The sequence below is a fragment of the Glycine max genome, chromosome 8, assembly GCF_000004515.6.
Source record: "Glycine max cultivar Williams 82 chromosome 8, Glycine_max_v4.0, whole genome shotgun sequence".
NCBI lineage: Eukaryota > Viridiplantae > Streptophyta > Magnoliopsida > Fabales > Fabaceae > Glycine > Glycine max.
The window spans coordinates 41,857,745-41,878,644 of record NC_038244.2 but is presented as its reverse complement, the minus strand read 5'-3'; the positions used below and the strand labels follow the sequence as shown (position 1 = coordinate 41,878,644).

Here is a 20,900-nt window from a genome sequence, read left to right as displayed (position 1 = left end):
ACTAAAACCATTAGCATGCAAAGTGTCAAGCGAGGTCAAATTCTTCCTCAACTCATGGATATGTCAGATATCACACAACTTTCTCACTCCACCATCATCAATAATAATTTACACTTGTCTCATTCAAACAACAACATAAGTTTTATGGCCACCTAAATGGACATTGCCAAAATTGTCTGACTTGTATGTGGTGAACCACTCCTTGTTGAGCATCATATTGTAAGAACATCTAAAATCAAGACTCAACACATTTGTAAATTGATTGCATGAAACTAAGAGAACATATCCCTTTCACCAAACTGCTTCAAATTTGGATAATTCTTCTTTTAATGCCATTGTTGTTTGCAATTAAAGCACTAAATTGATTTGTTGCTTCTAGTTTTGGACTTCTTCCTTCTCCTTGAACCCTATTTTCCTTATGTCCTCCCATCTTCTTGATTCCCCTTCATATATAGACCTTCGGCTTGAGAACACTCCCTTGCATTCTATTTCCACTAATAGTAGGACATAACTACATTTGCCATCTCTTATAGACTAATGGTGTCTTCCCGATACTTTAGGTGGTCACTAAGTGCTCATAGGAATTAGGCAAAGCCCACAATAGAATTATTGCCTTATCATCGTCTTTAATCTTCACATCAAGCCTCAATAAATCACTCATAATTTGATTGAAAACATTGACATGTGGTTGCTAATTAGAATCCTCCTACATCTTTAGCTCGTACAACTTCTACTTCATGTTCAACTTGTTTGTCATGGACTTGGACATATACTAACTCTCCAATTTTGTTCATACATCCATTGTCTACCAAACACAATTATATGATCACCGCAACCCTCTCCTTCAACTCCTCCCAATCCATATCATCCATGCCAATAGGTTTTGTTGTGCGCACCACCTTAGAAAATTTTGTTATGCCAACAAATCCTTTTAACTTTCCTTTGTTACAATATGTAATTCTCAATTCCATCAAACTTTCCTACTTCAAATTTTGTTAAGCACCATTTGATACCGATTGTTAGTAATAACAACTGAAATTTTAAATCTCAAAATAATCAAACACACATATAACACACAAAATTTAATGAGGTTCAACCAACATGTCTACATCCTTAGAAACAGTGATTGTTTCTATTATTGATTGAGAACTATAATTACAACAATATTTATACAATAAAAAATAATATAGATTTACAATATATCATTTATGTATCTTCCGGTTCATAAAATGAGTCATGCATGTACAACAAAGAGTGAAGACAGCACATTAAATAAATACTCAGCAAACAGATTCATCAAATTAAGTGATGCAGTAACAAACCAGCTGACGAAGTCAAAATCAAAATTACTTTAAATTGAAAATGGTCAGAATAAGAGTGAAGAAATTGAAAACACTTGTACATTTTATTCATAATGCTTGCCAAAAACATCACACCATAATGCTTTCGTAACACTATCCGGTTAGTTTTCCAGAAGTCCTAGTATATATATGCAATAAATATTATCACTTTTTGTAATAAATATGTAGTTCTAGCAAGCTGTGGCAGGCATCTCATGTCGGTTGGTGAGAGGACTACAATTAATATATAGGTTCTGATGATACGGCAATAAACTTGGTCAAGATTGATGATGGAAGCTAACTGCTCTTTACAGTTGTATTTTTATGATATAGGCATGTTGAAAGAATTGGTTTGCTTATAAAGATAATTCAATGTGCATGCATTGCCATTGAGATATTAATAATTGCTTTACTTGCTTGGGTCATCAATTCTCAGTTGAGTTTGTTTTTTTTCTTTTACATAATTTTCAATTGAGTATACGCTTGAAACTATGTTTCTCAATGCTGCATTTTATTGTTCCACAGTAGAAGCGGCATTTTATTACTAGCGCATGTATTCCTAATTGAGGTTCCCGCAGTTGTAACTTTTAATTTGTCAATTTTCCAAAAAATATCTTAAAAGTGCTAGTAGTTGGAATATATATTTTATTAATTGACTAATAGATACGATAAAATATTCTTATGAAAATAAAATACTATAATATATCCTCACTTAATGTGTTAATATGAACGAGCATATTGAAATAATTGATTTTGAATGTAATTATTTTTTAATTTTTTTTTATTAAAAATAATATTGAAGTGATGTAATTTATATTTAAATATTTTATTATAAAATTAAATTAGAAATAAAATTGAGTGAAACTTTTTTATCTAACACAAAAATTACTCGAAATTATTTTAATTCATAATCAATTTTGAATCTAAATCAATTCTAAATTTTCTTTTTAATATGAAATTAAATGTGTAAAAATATATTAAAAATCAATTATAATTCAAAATCATTTTTTCAGTATGAAATCAAACATACACTTAAAAGCCAAGTTATAATGATTCAATGAAGAAACAATAGCATAATGATCGATATACCCCACAGCAGCATTCCTAAATCAATTCCAATCCTCCCATGGACAATATATATGGAGGCAATATAAGTGTCCTTCGCTAAACATAGGCCAACGACCAAATTTCCAATCCGTCACGTACGTACGTGCTGGAGTTAAAAAATTAAGGTGCAATAATTCAATTTGAAGTAGCTCTTAACTGCGCTAGTGCAAGCTCCACAAATATAAGCCTATGTTTTCAACCAATATGTCTATATCACACATATTCAAAATTTATAATTTAGAAAAGGAATTAATAATTAATTATGTGTGACATGAGTGATGTGGCCTCTAGAAAATGAGAAGGATTTCTTATTAATTTTTGTGATGCCTAGCTGGGCCAGCCGGTTGGATAATGAGAGTGAGTGATTTGTTTTTGGTGCATGTGTGTTGCTGTATTAATGGGGTAACAACTAAAAAGAGAGGATGCAAATGAGAACTGAGGAGGCATTGTTCAGAGGGTGCAGCAAACATGTGATAATACATATTAGGGTAAGAACCCGGTTGACTAAATTATAGTTGAAAAAAGAGATCCCTACCAAAGGTAGATAGACAATTTTCAGAAGATTATATCTATTAATAAAGTTGATAAATATTTTAAGTTGATAACATAATAATAGGAAAAAATAAATAATGAAGGCTAACTTAAAACTACCTGAAACAAATATGATGAGGAGTGATAAAGTTTCATAAAATTGATAAAAAAAAATATAATAGTAACGTACGAGAATAGTAGTATATAAAAAATTGTAATATAGTAACAAAAACATAAAAAAATAGAAGTACTTATTAATAATCATTTTATAAAATAATAAGTAAATCATTTGAAGATATCAATATTAGTGTAAAACTTTTAAATTGTCAATTTAGTAAAAAAATCATAAAAATTAAAGTAATAAAAAGAATAAAATAGAATATAAATATCACTACTGAAATGCCAATTGATAATTAAATTAAAGCATATATAAATTATAATAAAATACCAAAAGTAAAAGCTAGTGGTTTAGTGTTTATCAAGTGTTGAGTTAATTGTCTCTTTGTTATCACAAAAAGCTGGTATGGAATATTGATTTGACATCAACGCCACAAATTTGGTAGGTGTTCATGATATGATTGATATTCTACGGTACATTTTGAATGACTTTCTTTAAATTTAAAAAGAAATAATTTAAAAATAAATATTTTTAACAAAAATAATTTTTAAGAAGTAAATATAATTTTCTTATTAAAAAGTTAAAAAAACTGTTTCTTTAAAGTAAAATTAATTTAGACAAATAAAAACAAGAAAAATACTTATTTTATTAAAAAAATATAAATTTAAACAAACTTATCCTTTAGCTTTAGATACTAAGGAGAGACCGCTGAGACTTCAAAACTAAGCTATTTTTTATATAAAAAAAATAAGTTTATACCAGATCTTAGCTTGTTTAAGACATCAATTGAAATTTAGTAAAAAAAAAAAACTTTAAAAAAAAAACTATTTTTCAATATTTTTTTCTTCTCAAACCCGTTTTACCTCTTAAGTTTCCAACAACCATTTTCTCTATCATCTCCATACATGCCATTTTTCATAATTTACTACTTAAAAAGAATACTTTTTTTGGTCCTTCAAATAAGAAGATGTCATTTTTAGAAGAAATTAATGATGATTTTTACTCCTTCCCTTCCAAAATAAATATCATCTTACATATTAAGAAAAGCTTATAATAGATTAAAAAAAAGAATGTTAATTTATAAAATTAACCTTAATAAATAGATAAAAGAGAATAATATTAATATTAGATTCAAAAATTAAAGTAATATTTATTAAAGATATTAATGAAAAAAATAATTAATATTACATTAAATAATCAAAAGTGACACTTATTTTAGGATAATTTTTTTTATCCAAACGCCACATTTATTTTGGAACGGAGGTGATATAAGATATTTTATAATTTCTATAAAGTATTTCATTTTTTTATTAGTTATCCTTGTTAAATACTCAAAGTATTTGTCCTTTTTATTATTAATAACAAGTTAATGGTTATTAATAAGGATAGAATTAGTACATTAATAATAAAATTTTAAAAAATAATAAAATAAACTTAATTAATCCACTTGTTCCTATTTATAAGACATGGTTTTAGAAAAAAAAATTGTTTTATCTCTGTTTATAAAACTTTATTTCAATTTTCTTATGCATTAATTATTTTTAATAAAATATCATGAATAAAATATTATAATTATAGACAAATTAGTATTAATAAATAAATTAACTAACTTTCTTAATAAACAAATTAATCAATTATATTATATAATCAGAGACGAAGGAAATAACTATTTATGTCCAAAGTGCCCTATATTATGGACTAGTGGAAGTATTAAAACAAAAATACAAAGATCCTTTTACCGAAAATTCGTTAATAAATTATTAAAACAAAAAAATTATAAAAGAATAATAGTAAATGAAATACACCTTCTAAAAATAAAAATGCATGTCTAAATAAATTAAATGGAAGTGAATCAATGATAAAAAATTATAATATAAACAACTTATTTAAAATTAACTTGAGAATGCAAAAGTCAACTAAATAATTTATAGTTAAAAGTGAATGGTGGAGTACTGGGTGGTTGGGATTTTGGTGGTAAAGCAAAGCATTATTGTGCGGATGATCGTTTTGAATATTTTGATTCTCCCTTATTGTTGTGATAAACAAATGCTTAATGAGAGTCATCAAAGGCAGCGCATGGAGTCAGTGGAAAAAGAAACATGCAGCACAACTTCACAACAGTGTGTGCTCTGATGCCACGGTCAAAATAGTTGTGAGAACTGAGAATGTGAAATTCTTCAACAGTTAAAAAAAAGTCAATTAGGGTTCACAAGTATCCACTAATCCTGATGTGGGTGGGATGTTGTTGGAAAATTGTAAATGCCGCCTCTATTTGGGTAGATTGAAATTGAGGAGATATATAGATAATGAAGTGAAAGAAAATAAATAAATATTTTGGTCAGTTATTAAGATTTAAATTAAATTTCTCTCAAAAAGACCTATTGGCACTTATAGATAGATTGTTTCCTTTGAGAGAAGTTAGAATTCAAGCTCTTAACATCAAATGCATAAGAGATCTTTGTCTATTGTATGCAAAGAGAGAGATCAATGCCTAATGTCGCTCAAACAGATTACTTATTATTATATAATAAGTGATATGATAATTTTTTTTTAAAAAAATGTAAAGACGAAATGTGTACTCTTATTTTTAAGATGTGAAAATTCTTTTAAAAAAGCAAAAAACACTCATAATTCATTAATAATATAAAATTTTTTACACTAATAATACATAATCATTAAACCTTTTTTTAATTGCAATTTTTTATTAATATTTTCTACAATTATATCACCATTTTAAAAAAAATTAATTGTAAATTATATTTTTTTTTAAAATAAATATTTTTATATATAAATCCAAAAGTATAATTGCATAAAAACTACTTGTTCTTAAGTTTAAGACTTCAATAATCGACTAACACACCATATCATTGCCAATTCCACTTGTACTCCATCCTTAATTGACTTGGATTATTGTAATTGGAGAGGGAAGGAAGAGGTCAAATAACACACGTTAATGGGTAGAAGAATTTTTTATCCCACCATCTCCTCACGCTTATAAATATCCATAACTTTAAGAAACTACGTACTTTACCACCAAGCCAATTAACTTTGACAACACCCTTCACATCTTGATCAAAAATGGGTGCTGAGAATGGAGGTTTCTCCGTGAATGTGACCAATGAAGAGGTGGTGGCAGCAGTGGTGCCAATGCAAGAACATTGGCTTCCACTCTCTAACCTTGACCTACTTCTACCTCCAATCGATGTTGGTGTCTTCTTTTGCTATAAGAACCCCATGCTAACGTCCACTACCTTAGGGGACACTTGCACCAACAAAATAACCTTTGAATCAATGTTGGGGTCTCTAAAAAAGGCCTTAGCACAAGCTTTGATCTCTTATTATGCATTTGCAGGTGAAGTGGTGCCCAACAACGTGGGTGAACCCGAGGTGCTTTGTAATAATCGTGGTGTTGATTTTGTTGAAGCTGTGGCTGATGTTGAGCTAAAGTGCCTCAACTTTTACAACCCAGATGACACCATTGAAGGGAAGTTTGTTCCAAAGAAGAAAAATGGAGTGCTTACTGTCCAGGTACTATATATAACGAGATTGTTAACTTCTATATATGTACGTGTAGATTAATATAATATAAATCTTCGATTCTACATATATTTTTGGACTAAATTAAAACAGTACTATACATTTTTTCTTTGTTAAATCAGTTCTAACAATTTTAACGACGGTTAATGAAAACGGTCATAGACCTTCTACAATTTTAAGGGTTATAACCCTTAATAAGTGTATTCTCACCTATATATTATGTAATGTTTTATAATTACAGTAGTCAAATTATGCATCTTCGGTCCACTTAATCAGTGTATTCTCTCTCATATATCACTTACATGCATGCATGCCGTATTAATCCGCCATCTTCCGCCCACCTTAGTTTGTCATCATCCACTTTGACTCTCTTCAACCATTTAATTTTGGATACAAACAAAATTAAAAATTCAGTTAGTAAATTAGATTTCTATTTTTAGATACATCTAATAAAAAGTCGATAGAAATAAATCCTTAGCTGAAGGCGGAAGAGCAAATCATAGAGTAATGATACTCACATATATCCTCATTGTTTTAGGTATGAGTAGAAGAAAAAAATAATATAAAATAATCATAAACAAATATTATTTCTTTTATTTCAAAATAAGTATCGTATTTAAGAAAAAATATTTTAAAATAAATATTATATCAACTTTTTAATATAATACTAATTATTTTTTCCCCTAATATTCTTAACAAGTGTGTCACTTTAACTTTTTAATATAATATTAATAATAAATTTAGTTATACAAAAGTTTTGTTCTTTTTTATTTATTTATTTATTCAGTTTTTTAATATGTATAAAATAAGAGTGTTTCATGTCAATTTTTCTTTGTAACGCAGATATTGCTTGTCCGGATTTGATTATACCTTGTAATCAAGTCCGGTCTCATATCATATATTGACTTCTAAAAGAAAAGGTGTAAAATAGCAATGGAGAAAGTGTTGTTTCTATTTGATGAAGAAACTTATTCTAATAATATTTATAACTTTTCCTCTCTTTTTTCTAACTTCAATTTTTAGGGGTGTATACTCTCGTTGAGTGTTGATGAAAAACTAATTTTGTAATTAAAATAAAAAAGTTAAGCACTAATAATATCAAACAATTTTATTATATTATCTAACAATAAATTATCATATATATAAATTTATTGATTTTTAAATTATTTTTTTAAAACTAATAATGATTTTAATTAGTTAATAATTTTAAAAAACCTTAGGCTTACAATAATTTTAAAATAAGAGGAAATGCATTAGCATTTAGCACCAACAATTTTGGACTATAAAATCATTAGTTATTTTATTTTCCAAATTTTAATTTAAGGATATTATGGTATTTTATCATTTAATTTTAAAAAATAAAAATATTTTACCCTTTCTCCTTTTTTTCAAATTCTCTTCTATATATGAAAAATATTTTAATTTTTTAAGTTAAATTATAAAATATGATAATATGATTAATATCCTTGAATTAAATTAAAAAAATAAAAAATTTAATGATTTTTTAGTCTAATTTTCTTGGTATTAAATGTTAGGGCACATCAATTATGATGAATATTAATATATATATATATATATATATATATATATATATATATATATATATATATATATATATATATATATACACACACACCTGTGTGTCCATTAAACTTATAAACTAATTAATTGAGTCTACCCTTATGCAGGCAACATCACTCAAGTGCGGTGGAATAGTACTAGCATGCATATTTGATCACCGCATAGCAGATGCATATTCAGCAAACATGTTCCTCATATCATGGGCCGAGATAGCCCAGCCCACGAAGCCCACAACTACTACCACCACCCCATGTTTCCGTCGCTCACTCCTTAGTCCTCGTCGCCCAAGTTCTATTCCTCGTTCCCTTTATGACATGTACCTCCCCATTTCTAAGATCACCCCTCCTCAAGCCACAACCGCCCCTCTCCTCAGTCGCATATACTATGTAACGGCAGAGCAACTTGAAAAGATGCAATCCCTCGTCGTCATGACAAATGAAAACAACACAAAGCGTACAAAATTTGAGTGTTTCTCCGCGTTCTTGTGGAAGATAGTTGCTCAGGCAGCTTCAAGAGGCAACAAGAAGGGCAAAAAGGTTATTGCCAAAATGGGTATTGTGGTTGATGGAAGGAAGAGACTGTGTGATGGTGACAAAGAGAAGGAAGCATTGATGGGGTGTTACTTCGGCAACGTGCTTTCCATACCCTTTGGAGGGAAAGAAGTGGAGGAGTTGATGGAGAAGCCATTAGGGCTTGTTGCCGAAGCGGTTCACGAGTTCTTGGCGGTGGCGACGAAGGAGCATTTCTTAGGGCTCATTGATTGGGTGGAAGCTCACCGGCCAGAGCCTGGGGTGGCGAAGATTTACTGTGGTGGTGGCAGTGGCGACGAAGGGCCGAGTTTTGTGGTGTCTTCCGGGCAAAGGTTAATGGAGGGAAAGATGGATTTTGGGTGGGGGGAGGTTGTGTTTGGATCTTTCCATTTTCCTTGGGGTGGTCAAGCTGGTTATGTTATGCCAATGCCAAGCCCTTTAGGGAATGGTGATTGGGTTGTGTACATGCATCTTGCCAAGGAGCAATTGGAGGTCTTAGAATCTGAGGCCAGTGATGTCTTTAGGCCTATAAGTTGGGATTACCTTAATCAGTGATGGGTGATATAGTGTTGCATGGTGTATGTGTCAGTGTACTTGTACGTGATCGTGTTGTTTTAAATGTAGATCTATTTAATTTAATTATTGGAACAATATATATCATGTTAATTTCCATTGGGTTAGTCGTTGATATAGAAGCTTATACATGGAATTTGATTCCCTTGCAGCAATTAGCCTCCTCTCCAGTAGTATAACATCCATTGCATGGTTTATTCCTCACAGATTTAATGATCTTGCTCCTTACTTCATATATATTTCTTTAGAGGCAGATCTTACTCCTCTGTTAGATTTTTCTCTTTGTTTTTCTAGCTTGTGTAGCTTCTTCTTAATTTGTCACCAAAAAAATAAAATATTAATTATGATAGCTAGATGGTTGGTTGAATGTGTAAATCATGTAACAATGTGGATTTGGAAAGATTATGTCTAATACTGAATTGAAGATAACCATGGAATATTGATCATCTGTCTTGATTATGTTGGGAATTAAAGTGGATGGTTGCATCATCATTCTTTATATTCGGTACTAAAAACATATATAGAAGTTATTGAGGTAAATTGTCCCTTTGGGATACTTTTAGAAACTTATTTTTCAGATGGGTTGTTTTTAAAGTTTATTTGCGAGGGGGCTGTTTTGTATGTAAATTGCATAGGGTCACAAAGCAAACTGTTAGTGGAACTGACGAGTTTGTTGTTTGTGAAAGAATCGCCATTGGGAATGGTAATTTGGCCATGCATGGGGAACCGCCAGTCAAATTGGCGAGTTCCACAGCACAAGAGGTAGGCTCAGGCTTTTCAGAGATGACAGGCACAAGTAGTTAAAGGGAAATCGCCACTGCTATAAGCGAGCTAGCCTAAACTGGAGTTGCCATTGGTATTGGCGAGTTAGGCACATGGGAGATGCCAACAGCATTGACGATTTAGTGTCTTTATATACGTCCCTCATCTTGCTTCAGCGTGCATTGAAAATTTCTAGTATTTTCAAAAGTTCTGAGCTCAAAATTTCCTTCTTCACGTTTACATTTGTTCAGCCATAAGCTTTCCAAATTTGGTGCTTCAGGTTTAAATTTGTTAAATTCGAAATTTGCAATCAAATAATTTGCAGCATCAAAATTTCCAGTCAAGTAATTTTTTTTGAATGTGAAGTTTTGAATAATTTTTTAATTAAATTAGCTTTATATTTCATATGGTTGTTGGTGTGTGTTTAAAATAAAAGAAATTTGTACCATCATTTTTATTTGAAGAAAATATTTTGAGTCTGAAAATTTTATTTTGAATTTCAAGTTTTTAGTATATTTTTAGTTAGATTAGGTTGATGTTGATGCTTTGTTAGTGTGTTAAAAATTGATCAAGTGTGTACTTTTAAAAGTTTTTAAAACTAAAAAATTTTGTAGCATCATATTTATTTGAAGTATTTTGAGTGTGGAATTTTTTTTAATATAAGGTTGTAGTAATTTTTTTAATTAGATTAGGTTGATGTTAATGGTTTGTTAGTGTGTGTTAAAAATTTACGAGCATTGAACTTGAATGGTATTTAAAATTTCAATATGAAGTGTAACTAATATGTATACTTTTAAAGTGTTGTTTAGTTTTGTGTTTTTAAATTTATACTTTTAAGTTTTTGGCATCATTTTTATTTTAATGTATTTGTAGTAATTTTGTAATTATGTTTATTTATTTAGAAGTTATTATTGTTAAGATTAATTATTTATAATACTAACTTTGGTTATGATTTATTTTGCCTTTAATAAAATTAAAATACATACATAAATTTAAATAAATGACCAATTTTTTTTTCAATTAATAAAATTAAAATTAAATAACATATATTATAGAAATAAATTAAAATAAATCAAAAAATTACTATAGAAACAATGTATATATATAACATTAATAACGTATCATATATTTCAATAAAAACTTAAAATAACTAAACTAAATAATATTAACATTCTAACTAAACCTAACATACCATATATATAACACAAATAATACCATACAAACCTAAAAAATCTAAACCAAATAATAATAACATAACAACTAAAATTAACATAAACATATATATAACACAAATAATAACATATAAATTAAAAAAATCTCAACAAAATCATATTAATAAATCAACTAAAACTAATGCACTGTATAACACAAATAATAATATACCAACTAAATTTTATAACATATAAATATAACACAAATAATATTAATATTTTAACATACTACTTAAAATTCAAATGTAGCATGTACATATAAAACAAATAATACCATACTATTTTACAAAATTTAAAGAAAATAATATTATCAAATTAACTAAAACTAAAACTAATAACATATAACTTAAAAAACATAACCTAAATAATATTAATATATCAACTAAAATTAACTAAATAATATAGTTTTCAAGTTAAGAAATACTTACCAAGAAGAGAGAAATCATGTAGTTGAAAGAAGAAGGGAATGTCCTACAAAGAGGATAAACAAACTTAATGTAAATAATTTTCATATATCAATTAAAATTAAGTTAACATATATATAATAGAACAAATATTTAAAGTTACCATTAAAAAATATTTACCAAGAACACAAAGCGCTTAGGAGGAACAAGAAGAAAGCAAAAGTGCAAGGAGGAACTTAGGAAGAAGAAGAAAGCAACGAAGGACAGCTATGGAGGACTGCTGAAGCTTCTTTTATAACGTGAAATTTTTCATAAAGCGACTCGCCAGTGCCACTGGCGAGTCCTCTCTCTCATAGCAAAACATCAGTACGACTGACGACTTACCTCTACACCACTGCTGCCTTCCTGCTGCACCACTCCTGCTTCGCTACGTCCTGCACCCTGACTTGACCTCCCCTACGCCTAGCTGTTGGAACTCGCCAGTTTGACTGACGGTTCCCCATGCATGGCCAAATCGTCATTCCCAGTGGCGATTCCTTCACGAACAGTAAATTCGCCAATTCCAATGGCGGTTTGCTTTGTGACCCCATGTAATTTACGTACAAAACAGTCCCCTCGCGGAAAAAACTTTAAAAACGACCTCATCTAGGGAATAAGTTTCTAAAAGTACCCCAAATGAAAAAATTTGCCCGTTATTGAGATGGGGTTGACTTGAATGTTGAAACTAGTAGTAATTCTTTAATCAATAATATTTTTTAGAAACCTAATCATTGAATCGGTGAATGTGCTAATTTAAGGTTTACAACAATTATTTTCTAATTTTTGGTTTCTTCATTTTTTATGCAGTTGTACCATGCACGTTGTTCATTTCTTGTATTTACAGCTCCACTAATTCTATTAATTTCTTTCTCCACCATTATTAATTATCTTTTTCGAGAATGTCTCTAAATAATAATTTACTTTTTCTTGAAAAATATATATGTTCCTCTATTTCATTTCTGATATATTCCAATACAGAAAATAATTTTGCTTGCAAGAGCGATCGAGGGGAGAAAGATCGATTCAAGTGGAGAATTATCTGTTTAGCATTTGTGTTAAAGAGAAACTGAAACCAATGGTCACAAAACAGATGCTTTGTGAAATATATATATATATATATATATATATATATATATATAGAAAGAGCCGAGAGTGCAATTTTTTGCTGAGTGGTTGAAACACACCAGCACATGAGACAGAAAGAAGAAAATGGGATTTTGCATATTTTCAATTCTTTAAAATAATAAATTAAAATTAACTAACTATATATCCTTTAATTTAAGCGTTGTTTAAATAAAATATATATTTCACATGCTGCTATTTTGGAGGTGTCTATATATGCGAGCCCGTGGACAACTCATGGAGAGGCAGAGATGACAATTCATGCCCGCAATGATTTTCTTGCTGTCATGAATCATGAAATGAGGATCCCAATGCATGCAATTGTAGCATTGTTCATCACTTCTCTTGAAGATCTTTCTCGTTCTCGACTAGAAGATAGTAGCCTCGAATTAGAAATGGGAAAATAAGTTTTAGAAAAAATGCCATGTGTTTGTATATCCAAAAGTGATGTGATTGAATTCTTCAGTTATCTAAATAATTGAGTCGATCCTATAGGAAGTACGTAAACCAAAGACATTTGCCCTATATTGTTGTTGATGCCAATATAGCAACAGTTAAAAGTTAAATCTAGATATATTTTAATTTTCTTTTTCTTTATTATTATTATTGATCCAATGAAGGATATCCCTTATATATGCAGGCTAGTCTTGGGTTTACCATTTGTAAAAGGTAGGGGGAAAGAATCTAAGAGCCTCCGGCCAACAACCCTTGACCATGAAATCTACCTTGAATTCAAGCCAATAATATCTTCCAATTCATTGACCATGATAGTTTTTTATGATTACTGTTTGGCAAAGAAGTTTAATTCCTCTCAGCATATGTAACTAGGTTCTCTGCATGAGTTGATTTAAAAAAAATGTGTTGACAACCCACCAGATGTATATGCAACTAAGTTCTTGACAACCCACAAATTTTCATAATGTTACAAATATATATTTTACTGCATTTTTTACTCTATAGAAAGCTTATCCTCAAACTTTTATTACAACTTATAGGTATTTTTTTCTATCAAACCATTTCTTCCTCTAAACAAATCAGCACATTTGTTGATTGATTGCACATAAATATAGTCTTATAAAGTGGTCTCAGAGTTTTTTAAAAATTTAAAATATACAGAAGAAGAGAACTTGAAAATGAGAAAGAATAAGAGATTCGAAAATGAATTCATTTTTTAAACTTTAATTCTTCAAAACTTCTTATATTTTGTGTTTGAATAAGCCATAAGGTATTCGATGATGTTAAGAATAGTCCCACATTGGGTAATTCATGAACATGATAAGTGTTTATATAGCTGGGTAGACCATCCTCTTATGAACTGATTTTTAAGGGGACCTTTTGGATGCTTTGGCTGCACTATAAAATTTAGTATGATATCAGAACCATATTTCGCTTCTGTCCGATAGGTGCACTATAAAATTTAGTATGATATCAGAACCATATTTCGCTTCTGTCCGATAGGTGCCGCCAATTAAATGTACGTTCAGTCCATGATGATATACCCACTTTACTTCGAGAGGTCAAATTGACTTTAACGCATAGCAGATATGTTTGCATTGGTGCTGTTCATCTTTCATTTGTTCTCTTTCTTTACTTTAATTTAACATATACTAAGAGGATATTTGAACACAAAGATTCATATAAAAAAAGGATCGACTTTGTTTTAAATATTTCTCAAAAACTTCACATTTGTATGCTTTTGTTTGTTATATCAAACACACGGGTGAAACTAGGTTGGCTGCCACTAGGGCAGTCCCCCTCCCCTGCCACCTCAAACCTCTTATTCATTGTCCCTCCTTTGTATTGATAATATAATTTTACTTTTACCAGAACTATTGTGGTGAGTTTTGTTTTTCTTTTTTTTAAAATGTTCTCCGTTATCTAATCAACACATAAATTTTATGTTTTCAAATATCTTCTATAATAATAATTAAAAACCTTATATATTAGGTAGTTAAAATATATATTAATTAATATAATTTCTCATATTAATTGTATATATAATTATTTCATTTTACATTTGCTTTAAATATATGTTAACTTCTGTATAAATTATTTTATTTTCTTATATTAATTATAGAAATACTATTTATTTCATGTGGTATATATAAATTTGTAATTACACGTTAATTTCTTAATTACATTAATTTTTTGATACAATTTTAATTACATTAATTGCTTTAAAATGTTTTTTCTCGTTTATATATTAGATTTTAATTTTTTTTGTCGTCACATTTTAAATTAGTTTAATTTGATGTAAACATTAATTTATATCAAAAAATAGTTTTAGTTTTAGTTGTTGCCCACCCTAAAACTTTTTTCTTGTTTTGTAGGTGTAGATGTATATACAATATTTTGATCTGATGATAAAATAAGACACAATTTTAAAACTTTATAATTATCTGTATTTAATCAAAATTATTTATTGAGTATTCTTATTTGTTTTATAACTCAACAGTTTTACCTTGAATTGTTAGTCAATAAAAAATTATCGTAAGTATAAACTTTGAAATAATTATTGTAAAGTAAATAAAATTATATATATAAACATATTATTACTTTAAAGATGCTCTTAGGTTAAATATTTTATAAAATATCTTAAATTGCTTATAAAAACAATTCTATATGCTTCTTACTTTTATTTGTATAATAAAAAACTGTTGTCCAAACTAAAACAACAACTATAAACAAACAGCTTAAAGTTGGCTACGAGTTTGTATGTAAAATCTCGGTCGATAATACAGTGGGCTAAGTCCACTCTAAGTAGAAGGTATTATAATAGGTTTAATCATCAATAAATTGATCGTCGATAATACAAACGGCTTGGCTGTAATAGAATGTGTTTTCTGCACAATAAGAAACTATTGTAATACATTGAGTTTAACCTTCGGTAATTATGTTTTTTAAATTAAATTTGTTTTTTTACGGAAATTATCAAAACCTGGAAAAATAGTACCTATTTAAACATAAAATTAATGCATAACAATATTTCATTTTCACATATATGAACTATGGTAGTTGTCATAATACAAATTCATATGAGCACTTGCTGCTAATTCATATAAAAAACCCATTGAAGTGCTTATATGAAGTATAAAGTATCAAACAATCACAGAAGTATGCCACTAAGTCATAATACAAAAATTCATATATATAAATGTTATGTCTCTAATGACTAGGTGGGATGGTATTGGTCATATTCTTCATAGTTTGGATGGTGACAACAACCAGATTGAAGACGCTGGCTGAGGTCACTCACAAATGCTTTAAGTTCCTTAATGGTGTTGAGTATCTCTTCTTGTGTTTTTTGATGGTTTTCTAGTAGTTATTTGATTCGTTGTTCAAGTTTTTCATTTGTGAGATTTGTTTAGTCACCCACTTTTGAGTAATGTTTTGAGATGACCTACATGATGCTCGCTTCACTTGTGTTAGTGGTTCCACACCATGCATATAATGGGAGGACATGTCTCCAGCCATAAAGATGTCCCTAAGACTTGCGTCCAGCAACATCAGCCCACAATTTAACTCTTGATGCAGAGTTAATGGCCTCGTCCTACCACTACCACTGGAGCCTTCCTACAATTTCTTTTGAAAGTCTCTCTAATTAAATGGAAAAAAAAATAATATCTCACAGTTACTTTTTTTACTAAAAAAATTAAATACTTTATATAACATGTTAACTTACATAGGTTTTTTCTAATTCTTATCCACCTAGGTGTTGTCCTTTTTCCTAATATGTCTACTTGAACACCACATCAATGTGAAGAGGTCGGCCAAGCCTATACAACTTTAAATTACTTAGATATATAAGTATGCCCTAAAAATCATAAAAACACACTTTTACACTACTAAAATGCACCAGCACACATACACACACTCACTACACTAGTTTGGCTTACAAAATGCACCAAATTTAATGGTTCAACACACTTAGGTACATTACTCAAATTTCCATCATGTCATTTGAGACAATTATTGATAATCAAACAAAGCAAGAAAAGGGGGGAAACAAAATCAGAATGAAACAAAAAACATTGAGGGATCAGAACAATAAGTGAAAGGGCAGAGATAAAATGGAACCACCTGAGTTGGTCCATTTCAATCTTTAATGTTTCTTTAAATTATGCTATTTCAGCAGCACAAAGCATAAAAGGAACAACCCATGATTCTCCTTGGACCCCAACAATAAGTTTAACATCACAATGTTAAACTCAATTACCCCAATAATTAATTGGTTGTTTCAGGCTTTTACAAATCAGCATATGCTTTCATGAACCTATTGCTAGTAGCACTGAAAATTGTGGCCAAGTGTGGTATTAGTAGACAGATCGATAAATGATAATCATGCTCTGTAAGTGTATAATCATTAAATTTGCATGTATAAAAAATATCTGTTGAAAGAAGTTAGTCACTTAAATAGATATTGTATTTCAAAAAATTAGTATCTAACTCTAAGTTGCAAGATACCTGAAGTAAAAAACAACAAATAAACCCTTAACATCTAGCATAGCATCCTGTATTTGACCAAGTAAGTGTAAGGGATTCCTTCAGCTTCAATTGCCCTTTTGATTTTCACTATTTTGTCGAAAAAGCTGGCCGATGGCTCAACTGCCCTGTTATGGTCCACATCTAATCCAGATGACTAAGTCAATAAGTTTTCAACACTGCAACCATTTAAACTCCGCAGAAAAGAAATTTGGTTTCCATTAAGCTATGTTGGATGAGTATGGATACAATACCAATTTGAAAAACAGAAATAACAAACTTGCATATGAGATCTCATAAATAAGCATGAAATGAATTTGATTAAATAGCGAAACAAAAATGAAATATAGAAAGTAAGGCAAAAACCCACCTTAAAGTATAACTAAAAATTGTCACTTGATCTATTATATAAATTATAAATTAGAATGGTAACTTATGTCAAGTTTAGTTTGAGAAAATATTTTCTATTTTCACTTATGATTATAAAACTGTCACCTTGTTTTGAAGTTATTGTTTTTTTCCAAATATTTATATTTGTTGTTTGTTTTCTTCTATATAAATCTTAAAACACAAGAAACAAATATGATATGTTTGTCACCTTGTTTTGATAAGTACACAAACTTAATTACCTAACATGCACCAATATACAATATCTTTTGGATATGGGTGCAATTCACAAAATGAAGTACCCTGGACAGTCATTAATTAGTTAATTAATTTGTAAAGAAAGGATTATGGATGTACGTACATTGATGTTTCCAGCTTCTTTTATTGCTATGACATTCACTTGATCATCTATATGCTACCCACCTAGTGTAAATATTAGAACATCAACTTGCTTAATTGCCTTAACAAGGCTTTCATGATTATTTACATCACCCTACAAATTAAATCACAGAGGTATTATAAAAATTGGATTATTGAACTTTGAAAGAGTACTGTATTTTATTTGAAAAGAAAATAGAAATTTGTGATTGGAAGGCACATACATAAAGAAGAGTAACTCCAAAGCTCTTGAAGCTCTGAATAAGTTTAGACTTTTGAGGATGAGAAAGGGTGCTCTCCCTAACTAAGGCAAAAGTGGAGTGACCTGCTTCTACGCTTGCCATAACTATGAATTTTCCAATGTAACTTGTTCCTCCAAGGACTAGGATTTTGCTCTTGGCTGCCATTGCATAAAACAACTAAACTTCAAAGTTCAAAACAAAATAAGCTCAATAATTAAATAAACATAATGACCAAGACAGGGTGTCATATACTAAGCTATTTAATTAGTTTAGTAGTATTATTTAAATTATATATCAACTTATCAGTGATAGGGAAAAGGTTTGTATCAAACATCATGCCAGAATCTGTAAAAGAATTGAGGGACAATGTGATTGACCCACAGCTCCAAATATTCTATCTTTAATTTTTGAAAAGTTAAAAATAAATTACAGTTGGTTAAAACCGTTACAACACTTATTTTAATTATAATGAGTTAAGCTTATTCTAATTCTTATCCATTATCGTAAAAAAAGCCGTCTGTAAAAACATTGGTCAAGAAAAAATTAATTAAAAATTTGTAGTTGGTCAATATCAACGATTAAACTCACTATAATTTGTTTATATTATAGATAAACTCATGACCCAATATAATAACAAATATTCTTGTAGTATTGAATGCACTTGAATTAGAGAACAACACGTACGCGTAATGCAAGTGCCATAACATTTGAATAAATCAAATGCCATCAATCACGTCAAGAAGATGAAGGTTAAGTGAGTAGTTTGGAGTAGAGGAATCAAAGGTTAAGTGAGTGATTTGGAGTCAGCAATGGATTAGGTGAACATAAACCTAGTGAGAAAAAGACGTAACATTTCCTTATATTTAAGGAGATAAACTAAGATAAGAAAAAAGTTACGAACAACAAGGAGGAGGTCCCCACTTGGTACAGCTGAGTGAAGTTTCCAAGGTTCTCATATATGATCCATGAAGAGGAACTGTTGTGTGACTTTGGAGTAAGTGAAATCAATTAAGCAAGAAAAAAAATACATACAAGATTATTAACATAACATGTAACTTTCTAGTTTCTATCGTTGTTTTTATAATTAAACTTGCGTAAATTTACAATTCTCTTGCATAAATTAATATAAAATTTGTTTGAGCACCTCACGTATTTAACATCAGTTAATTAAGGATTCTGGATTTGGACAGTACGTAACTTATGTTACAATATTTTATGCTGTAAAAGATGACATGATTCTTTGCTAATTCACTTCTACTTGTCTCTAAGATTAGTCTTATAATTATATTTACCCTACTACAAAATTATCTTTCTATATCAGTTTATGCCGACCATAATTATTAATGCGTCGTAATAAACCATTATTGTAGTAGTATTAGAAAATTCATCTTTAAATCTTCAAGCCTGAGAGGATTTGATATGGATAAATTATCACCAAGATGTATAGGGACAGACCGGAGGCAACAAGGGGCGCCTCATCAATTTTGTTTTTGTTTTTTAAAATTATTTATATTTTAATTTTTTATTCAAATGTAATTTTGTAATTTTTTTGAGGTACTAATTTTGTAATTATTAACACAATTATATGTGTATTTACTAATGTATGTAAAGGTCCGTAAAGTAATGATAAATGATATATACCATAAATAATAGTTTTATTCTTGGTGTTGTACGCATGTTAATTATAGGCAATATATATACAGTATTTTATAAATTATAGCATTTTATTATATTGACAGACTCTAAATTTAATTGATTTCTTAATTAAAATATAAATTCTCTTGAGGTGATTTAAATTTTTAATATATGCTACTATAGATTAATTAATATTTTACATGTCATATTTTAGTCATGTGATCATATCTTATAATTTTCATAATTTGTCAGATCTAACCCTACTATATTATGAAGGGGATTTCCCAACATGAAAAAATGTACCGAAAAATTCTTATATAAAGTACTAGTACAATTAGTAATATTTAATTTGACTGTTTCATGTTCTCATTTTTACTAGAAATAGAAAATAATAATAAAAATATATTTGATTGGATTTTTAAAAATATTTTCAATAAAAAATTTTCCCAAACAAATCAAAAAATGAAAACAATAAAATTCTATTTTCAGTTAAAAATACAAATCTCATTTTTGGTAAAATAAAAATACAGACAAAGAATATAATTTTAAGTAAATCTAAAAATACATTTCTTTCTTTTCCTTCACACACTTCTCCCCTGACAAAGCAGAAAATAAAAAGTCAAATCATATTTAGAATTCTAATCTTTTAAAAATAAAAATAATTTTCAAAAAATAAAAAAAAGGAAATAATAACATTTACATATCATATATAATTATCTTTCTTCTTCTTGTAGAGATTTCAGCTGTTTTTTAGGGGAAGGAATTTTGTTTAAGTTGACTAAGATTTCTATGAATAATAAAATTCTTACTTTAAATATTAACACTATTACATACTTATAATTCTTGAACATAGGTAAAATCATTGAATTTCTAACTATTTTTTTGACCATACAATCATTTTATAAAATCGACCTCTATATA

At 29.0% G+C, this 20,900-nt stretch overlaps 1 protein-coding gene across 1 annotated transcript; it reads left to right on the top strand.

Moving 5' to 3' along the window:
* Positions 1 to 6,174: 6,174 nt before the first annotated feature.
* Positions 6,175 to 9,365, top strand: LOC100777149 (coniferyl alcohol acyltransferase). Its single transcript, XM_003530674.5, has 2 exons — positions 6,175 to 6,624; positions 8,322 to 9,365. Exons 1-2 carry the CDS (start codon positions 6,175 to 6,177, stop codon positions 9,297 to 9,299), a joined length of 1,428 nt encoding a protein of 475 aa, XP_003530722.1. The 3' UTR covers positions 9,300 to 9,365.
* The last annotated feature ends 11,535 nt before the right edge of the window (positions 9,366 to 20,900 follow it).

What these genes read in the sequence shown, in the direction of transcription:
- LOC100777149 (XM_003530674.5), top strand. Translation starts at nt 6,175, where the DNA reads ATGGGTGCTGAGAATGGAGGTTTCTCCGTGAATGTGACCAATGAAGAG. An exon ending in ATGGAGTGCTTACTGTCCAG is followed by an intron (nt 6,625 to 8,321) that starts GTACTATATATA and finishes ACCCTTATGCAG; the next exon opens with GCAACATCACTCAAGTGCGG.